A 9,165-nucleotide genomic window follows, 5' to 3' on the forward strand; every position below is an offset into this window, starting at 1 on the left:
ATTAAAAACAACATCTGCCACTGTTCAAGTAGTTGGGTGAAAGCTCCAGCATCGTTCAAAATCCTGACAATTTTTTTTAGTTGCGGTCCGGGGCGGAATAGGCTGTTCCAACCCTTTTCGCCGCACTGTCCAGCAGATTCCCCTCCCCACCCACCCAAATTAATTCCTAACCTAATCACCGGCTGATTTACAGTGACCAGTCACCCTACCAACCAGTAGGTCTTCGGACTATTGGAGGAATCCTGAGCACTTTGCAGAAACTCACGAGGTCGCAGGGAGAACCTTACTGTAAAGTATTGCTACTGTAGTTGTGGTTAGCACAGCCACTTCTCGTTGCTGCAGAGGTAACCGTGTTCTGGTCTCTATGGGGTTCTCCCTCTTCCACTACTACCTGCACTCTCCATTTGGCAGTGAGCTTTAGAATTTTGGTGGAATGGCACACAGAATTGCCCCATGGACAGAGGAGGTCCAATTGTGATTTACTTTCCTCATTTCGACACCCTCAGTCACTAAAGCATAGCTTGCCCTGAAAGGATCGAGCCCCAGAAAGAGCTTTCAATTGCTGAGAAATTCCTCTGTGGCGCACCTGGGTGTCTGAGGCTAATGGTCACCCTCTTGGCGGCCAGGAACACTGGGAGGCGGGGGTATGTGAGGTCCACAAGCACCCGGGTCACTGTACTGTAAAACATTGTGCTAACCACTGTGCTACTGGCTGTCCCTCATGTTACCTTGCTGTATCTGCTATAACCAGGCTTTGCTTGTGTAATTGCTGTACTTCCAGAGTTTCAGCACCCAGTGACCCCAGAACATGAAAGTCACCAAACTAATGGCCTTTTTCTTTTTAATCATCTTGCACTTTAAGTGTGGATTTAAGCCTTCTTTTCATCTGGAATAATAGTCTTCCTAAACCCTTATTTTAAAAATTCTTAGTTTAATATTCTTGCTGAGAAGGAAATGAAGCTTTGATAATTTTCCTCATTCTCTTCCCCTTCCCCAGCTGTATCTGCAGGTCCGTTTGAGGGGGAAGTGGGCCAGGCTTCTGCGGCCTACCATCCAGTTCTTCCTGCTGGCCTTTGCAGTATACGTGGGCTACACACGGGTCTCCGATTACAGACATCACTGGAGTGATGTCCTAGCCGGATTTCTCCAAGGAGCCATTGTGGCAATCTTAATTGTGAGTATTGAAGTCAGAGCTAATCTGATGTCTTGTTGTAGTCTCTTCACTCCCTCCCTCACAACCACCTTCCAGATTCACACACTTTACAGCCTGCCAGGTCATAGCACAGGAACAGGACCTTTCTGAGCCAAACTGTTATTTTGCCAAGTCCCATCAATCGTGCTTGGACCATAGCCCACCATACTCCTCATCCACATACTTATCCAAGCTTCTCTTAAAAGCTGCAGTTGAATCTGCATCCTCCACTTCCACTGGTAGCTCATTCCACACTCGCACCACCATCTGAGTGAAGAAGTTCCACCTCAGGATCCTCTTAAATATTTCACCTTTCAGCCGTAACCTATGACTTCTGGTTCCTGGCTCACCAAACCTCAGCAGAAAAAGCCCGCTTGCATTTACTCTATCAGTACCCATCATGAAATTTGTACACTTCTATCAAATCCCCCTTCATTCTTCTACACTCCAGAGAATAGAGTCCTAACCTATTCAATCTTTGTGTATGCTCAACCCGCTAGTTCTGGCTGGTGGCGTAGTGGCATTGGCGCTGGACTTCGAGGTGAGAGGTCGAATCCGGCCAGCTCCCTTGCACCATCCGTGCCTGGGTTGAGTGTCGAACTAGCAACTTGTCCTCGTAAAAAAAAAAAACAAACAAACCTGGAGAGGGATGGGCTCTGCCAGGTTTCAGATGCCTAAGACATGCCGTACGATGAGCAATCACCAAAAAGATTGGTGCAATAAGGTTGTCAACTCCACCAGGAGTTAAGGGTGCACACACATGCACACTCACTCACTCTCACACTCTCACTCCCTCCCTCCCTCCTCTGGTCCCAACAAATTTGTAAATTTTTCCTTACTTCCTGATATATTTCTTCTTTAATAATACTCTTCATTATGTATCAGTACTCAGTACTGATGCCTCTCTCCTCTGAGGCAAGGACTTATAGTCAGGGTTCCACCCTGAAGATGATGCTTCAGTGCAGGGAGTTCTGAATGTTAATTTTAAGATCAGATACCAAAGCAAGGCCCTTTCAGGTTTCAGGTTCAATCTTAACAATTAGAATACTCTCCACAGATTTAAACTTCCTAGTCTATCAAAGGATTTTCTTTGCTACCCTCTATTCTGGTGGCACCTCACTTCAGGACAGTGCTCTGCGTGACTTAATTTAAAACGTATTATTAATTGCAAACACCTTTTCTGTTGGCCAGAGGTTTGAAAGGCATTCTATAATTTCAAGACTTCCTCTAAAGACCAATACAAATAGTTGTGGATTTAAAATGAAATGTGCTTACAAGGCTGAATTGGTGGTTTATGGACGTGGCGACTGTCTGATTTGAAACCAGGCAGAATTGGTCGGCAAAGTCTCTGGACGAAGTAAGATGATTAGGGCCAAAATGAAAACAGCCTTGCTGCAGTTAGCCACCATTCTGTGCATGACTGCAGAACCAGTGACTTTGACCTCTTGGCTTCATACATTCTGGGAGAAAGGTGCTGAGCTTGCAAGTGTGAGGCGAAGGCAAGACTGAATTTCACCTCAGTGAAATCACCTGCAGCGTAGCATCCAGGTTCACAGGCAAAGCATAGCCCTCAAAAAAAAACAAATACAAGCCAGGTAATGCAGCAATAGACAGTAAAATGTGTTTATTTCCCTTTCCTTTATCTCTTATGAATGTACAGCAAAGCATTTAATTTCATGTTCACATTTCTTAAGTATGAGATATAATAACAATGGTATTTTAATTATCTTTTGAAAAGAATAATATTAGTAATTGTTGAACAAGTTTTCAAAAATGCTTCATTTATTTCAGACTGTCTCTGGGACACTTTTATTAATAGTAAGATGATGAATGCATGTAAATAATTGAAAGGACTCATCCTTTTTCCTTTAAGTTCATAATTATTGTTACAGATCCATAAATCAATGATAATCTCTGCTTAAAATTGCCATGACACACAAAAGAAATATCTTTTAGATTATCATCAATACACCCTCAAAAAGCTTTACCAAGCATGTAGTGGTACAAAAGCAGAGGCCAGTGGAACTTTTTCTCACTCATAGTGGTAGCAATAGCTTGATGATACACTACCCCACTCCCTTCCTTCCCAGTGACCAAAGTCTGGCACACTGGAAATTTGTTTTTTCCTTCCATCTCCTAACTAGTTGGCTGTTTGAATTCTGAAGTATTAGTCAAGAACATCTGGGACAGTGCATCATTAACTTTTTAACATGGAAATAGAATATCACACATCAGCAGCTTTCCCACATTCCTTTGTGATTTCATTGTCAAAACAAGCTTGTATTCTTGCCTCTAAGTCCGCATTTGTTCCTATGTTGCAATCCATTTGATGCTAGCCAGGAACTTGCTAAAAGAAGAATTTCTTTGCTTTGCAGGTCCGCTATGTTTCAGATTTCTACAAACACAGACCCCAGTGTTCAGAGGATTCAGAAGCTTCTGAGCCAGAGAGAAAACCCAACATTCCCTTAACCGAAACGGAGCCGATAAATCACTATGGCACCCAACATGTTCCCTGATTCACTGCTGGCCACCCCCCTGCCGACAACTCTGTGCCTTTCCATCAAGCATCAAAGGAGAGAGATGCTTTCCCTTGTTTATGTCATTCAAACTTTGTTTTGTTTCCATGCATCGATGTTCAACCTCCTGTGTGAAAGGACCTCTGCCTTGCTTTTGCATGCTTGAGTTTTTGTGGTTAGATACCAATAGGCTTGCAGTTTGCAGGTGAGGCACATAGCTGAATTTTTCACACCTTGCACCAATAAAAGTGTATATTCTTGCCACCCCCTGCCATTATCCCCACCCAAAACAAGTCTTAGCTCTGTGTTCATATTAAAAGTGTTTTGTACAATTTATGTAGATTCCATTTTTCAACAAGTAGAATTCCATCCATTTTCTTGCTGTCCCATGTCTTGAACAGAAGCAACTGATTTAGGCGTTTGATATTATTCTTCTACAAGTATCTGCAAAGTGTTCCAGGACTTCCTTATTCACTTTCCGTGGTCCTTCTGCTCTGCATTAACACATTACAGAATTGGGCTCATTAACACTCCCAATAACAAGAAAGCTTAGCATGGGAGAGTAGGAAAAGCAAACTTGATTCCAGCCAACAAAATCCTATCCCAGGGTGAAGTAGGTAAGCTGTTTCCACCTTGAATGAAGTTACAGAAGGGTTGGTGGACAGCATGGCTTGTGCCAGTCAGAAAGAAATAGTTATAAAGTCCATAAATAAAATAGTAGTTTTAAACTGGTCAGGCAACTGACAGTGAAATGGTATTTTTTTTTCCCTGTGTAAATGTAGGTGCATAACTCAGTCTTGAGAAAACTTGCTTTTAAAAAGCGTTTTGATCATCTATCCAGTATATAACTAACTACTTGTATATTTTAAACATTCAATTGACAGATTTCAGAAATGGGAGTTTGTTGCAATATTTTTATTAAATTCAAAAGTTATCCTCCAAGATTTAAACCTCCAGACCTTTTTAAGCAGAAAGTTCAGGTATATTAACAGTGGTTGCGATTCTGAATGCTTTGAGAAATGCAGGTGAACAAGCCCAGTGGCAAAGTACTTTAATCATAACATTTTCAGATATATTGTATGGTTCATTGCTATGGCGCCATTCACAGTACACAACATCATTCTCTTTGCTTTGAAAATTGTTATCAGCATAATGTCAGTTTTTCTTTCACATATCTCCCATGAGCAATAAAATTAAGAGGCTTTTACACTGGTTACAGCCAGTCAATGTGTAATAATGCAAGAAATTTAATACCTGCACCCCCCGCCATTGAATATCTACTGTATCCTTTAACATGTAGTTACAGACCTTAGAATAGGCTGTGCAGCAACAGTGAGTGTTGGCCAGTTGTCTGCAGTGGTAGATGAGCAAGTTTCAGGCTCGCTGTGGTGCACCTTTCACCATGGTCACAATCTTTCAACAGCAGTTGATATTTCTATCCCTGGGGATGGCCCAAAGGAGCACAGAGTCATGTGTTGGACAGCTCTGTGCAATGAACCTCATCAGAGACCTCCTCATCCCTTTCCTGACCACCTTGGCAAGCACCCATTCCAAAAGGAGATGGATAATGGTCACATCCTCAAAGCAGCTGCCTTGAGGGCAGTGTCTGGTGCTGCTGAGGTTCTGGCAGTGCCCAAAGGATCTGCTGGAGCGGGTCCTTCTTACCATGGTGCTTAATTAAAGGGTCTGGTGGCAAGGGATTCTGCCAAATTACTTCTGCAATCTGCTTGTGAAACTCTGATAGGATCCACCACCTCGCTTTTCCACAAGGTCTAGGATTCTCTCTGCAGGCTGTTCTTAATGTTTGCAGAAATCATTGAACAAAACCTGGATGATCCAAATTAATGGGGCTGGTGACCTGGCTAGATACAGCCGTTACTTGACTGAAACCTCAGCACCCAGTAGGATTTGGTGGTTGCACACCCAAGGTCGACATACATTTTGATGTCGCGTTACACAAGGGTAGGCTTTTAGCTAAGTTTAAGTGTGCTGTTTGTTCTTGAGAACCAATCTCTTGAGTACTGCATGGGAGTTGTGAGTAACACGGCTGTTATTTAATTATGGCCTGATGGCAAATAGTCACCTGCAGGGGAATGTGAAACCCTGGAATACATCAGGAATTTGAGTCAGATTACATAGGTTAGAGAACTAAGAAACCCTTGCTTAATTTTCCAATGTAGTTGTGGGAATGGTTATGATAAAAATCAAGAGCTTCAGTGTAGGAGAGAGTTGGAAGGGACTGTATCAATTCCAGAAATGCAAGGGGAATCTACTGCTAGATTCGATGGGGGTTGATATCTAGGAGGAGCTAGCAAACCTGTCTTTGCCTTAGAGTCGTCTCTGATCATCTTCCAGTCCAGAGTCCACTGAGGGAAGCAGAAAAGACATAGAGCACTGCAGCACAGAAGTAGGCCCTTCAGCCCATCTAGTTAATGCCATACTATTATGCCACCTAGTCTCATAGTACTCCACATCTGACTTATCCATATGCATATCCACGCTACTTAAATGGTGTAATTGAACCGATATCAATCACCTCCACTGGCAACTCATTCCACACCTTCACCACCCTCTGAGTTGAAGAAGCTATCCTTTAAGTTCCTCTTAAATACTTCACCTTCTACCCTAAACCCATAACCTCTAGTTCTAATCATGTCCAACCTCAGGGGAAGGAGCCTCCATGTATTTACATTCCTCATAATTTTGTATACCTTTATCAAATCTTCCTTCTTTCTCCTGTGGCCCAGGGAATAATGTCCTAACCCACTCAACATTTCCCAAGGCCTCAAATCCTTGTAAATCATCTCTGTACCCCTTTCAATTTTGTTGATAACTTTCCAAAGGATAAGTCACTAGAACTGCACACAGTATTCCAAATTTGGCCTTGCCAATGTCTAGTACAACTTAAACATAACATCCCAACTCCTACACTCAATACTCTGATAAACAGGCAATATGCTGAAAGCTCTCTTAATGACCCTTTCTACATGTGATGTCACTTCCAAGGAATTATGGACCTGTACTTCCAGATCCCTCCATTCTACAGCACTCCTCAATGAGATGAACTTGTGTTTATTCCAAAGGAGTGTCTTCAGATTATTGTAATAAGCCTGATGTATTAAGGATCTGGAAATCCTTCTTTGCTACACTCTACAGTGGTGCTAGAAAGTTTGTGAACCCTGTAGAATGTTCAATATTTCTGCATAAATATGACCTGAAATGTGATCAGATCTTCATGTATCCCAAAGCTGGATAAAGATAAAAGAATTAAATAAGTAACACAAAACATTATACTTGTTCATTTCTTTATTGAGAAAAATGACTAATATTACATATATTTGTTGGAAAAAGGTTGTGAACCTTTGCTTTTCGTAACTGGTGTGATGCCCTTGTACAGCAATAACTTCAACCAAAAGTTTGCACTAATAGTTAATCAGTCCTGTACATTGACTTGGAGGAATTTTAGGCCATTCCTCCTTACAAAACTACTTCAACTCTGTTGGTGGACTTCCTTGCATGAACTACTTGTTTCAGGTTCTTCAACAACATTTCTCCAGGATTAAGGTCAGGACTTTGAATCATCTGTTCCAGTCTTTTTTTTGAACCATTCTGTCGTTAATTTACTCTGGTCTTTTGGATCATTGTCTTGTTGCATTATCTATTAAGCTTCAGGTGATGGACTAGTCCCTGTCATTCTCCTGTAAAATGTTTTGATACAATTTTGAATCCATTATTCCCTCAACGACTGCAAGCAAAGTAGCACCTCAAACCATGATGATTCTTCTACCATGCTTCACAGTTGGGATGAAGTTTTAGTGTTAGTGTGCATTGCCTTTTTCCCCTCCAAACATAGCAATGTGCATTTCTGCCAAAAAGCTCAACTTTTGTCTCATCTGTCCACAGAATATTTGTCCCAGAAGTGTTGTAGAACATCCAGGTAATTTTTGGAAACTTGGGATGTGCAGCAATGTTTTTATTTTGCAGAGCAGTGGTTTTCCCTGTGTGTTCCAAGAACACCATTCTTGTTCAGTATTTTAACTAGAGTGGACTTTAGCAAGTTTTAGAAGTCTTTCTGCAGGTCTTTTGCTTGGGCTTGGGCTCTTTTTCACCTCCATCAGCATTGCACCTTGTGCTCTTGATATTATCTTTGTAGGATGCCCATTCCTAGGAAGAGTGGTAACAGTGCTGAGTTTCCTCCATTTGTAGACAATTTCTCTTTCTGTGGATTGATGAACAATCAGGTCTTTAGAAATGCTTTTGTAGCCTTTTCCAGCTTGATGTATCTCTACAATTCTTCTAAGGTTCTCTGAAAGTTGTTTTGATTGAGGTATGGTGCACATAAAGAGATCATTCTTAAGAAGAGCAGGCTCTGTCAGTAACCTGACTTTGTGTGTCTTTTTTATAGGGCAGGGTACCTCTACAACCCACACCTCCAATCTTATCTCATTGATCGCAACACCTTACTCCAAATAGTAGAAGGCATTACCCAAGATGTTCAGACACTTTGCCCAACAAATATATGTAATATTGGATCATTTTTCTCAATAAATAAATGTACAAGCATACTGTTTGTGTTTCTAATTTATTTGGGTTCTCTTTATCTAGTTTTAGGACTTGTGTGAAGACCTGGTCATACTTTAGGTCCCATCTATGCAGAAATAGAGAAAATTCTACAGGGTTCACAAACTTTCTAGCACCACTGTATGATTTTAAAGGCCACTGACTGCACAGTTCCCCAGCTTTTCTTGTCCCTAATTTTGAGTATGTAGGTGACAGTAAGTGGGAGAGTCTGGACCACCAAACTGATCCATCCTTCAAGACCAAATCAATAGGTAGCTGACTGAGGTACCTTGACTCTCTGGGAATACGTTAGCCCAGATCTGCAGTTCTATCTGGCAGCATGTCAGATTTATTGAGGAAGGACATCTTCACTATCATTTACAGGCAGAAGGGGGGAGTAGGAACAGAACTGAACCAGCAACGCATTGTACTACTTATTGTGGAAGGTAAGATGGTGGTGAGGAAAGCCTTTTTAAAAAAATATATTAATACAATTTAAATTGTTATATTGCTGTTCTTTAAAGATCACTGATTTAATTGTAAAATTGCTTCAGATTTGTGCTGAAATTTATAATTTTTTTCCTGTTATAGAGGCAATGTAAGGTATTTTATTAAGTGATGTAATAAAGTAATTTTTATACATTTTTCAGTTGTAATGTGATGGTGTACTCAACTGAAGTTTTTTCTGATTTTGTTCAGCTGCTTAAAATGTCAGTACATTCACACCTTAAGTTTTAATGTTGGTGCTAAATTTGGGCTCACAAAACAAATTTCAAAAGTTGCTCTGATTCCTCCGTGTCTGTTCTCAGTCAGATAAAGTTTTGTCGGCAATGTCATCAAGAGTCTTATTAAGGCGCAATGGCAACATAGCGGTTAGTGTGATGGTATTATAGCAGG

General features: G+C 41.2%; 1 protein-coding gene across 2 annotated transcripts in view; it reads left to right on the forward strand.

The window, feature by feature from the left end:
• The window catches only part of plpp2a (phospholipid phosphatase 2a), a 130,573-nt gene extending 121,660 nt beyond the window's left edge, over positions 1-8,913 (forward strand). For both annotated transcript variants that reach the window (XM_059991178.1, XM_059991179.1), the window contains exons 6-7: positions 998-1,174; positions 3,568-8,913. In XM_059991178.1, the coding sequence (XP_059847161.1) occupies positions 998-1,174; positions 3,568-3,708 (318 nt within the window). In that variant the 3' untranslated portion in view covers positions 3,709-8,913. The remainder of the gene's footprint in view (positions 1-997; positions 1,175-3,567) is intronic.
• The last annotated feature ends 252 nt before the right edge of the window (positions 8,914-9,165 follow it).

The sequence above is a fragment of the Hypanus sabinus genome, chromosome 16 (genome assembly GCF_030144855.1).
Source record: "Hypanus sabinus isolate sHypSab1 chromosome 16, sHypSab1.hap1, whole genome shotgun sequence".
In the NCBI taxonomy this organism is placed as follows: domain Eukaryota; kingdom Metazoa; phylum Chordata; class Chondrichthyes; order Myliobatiformes; family Dasyatidae; genus Hypanus; species Hypanus sabinus.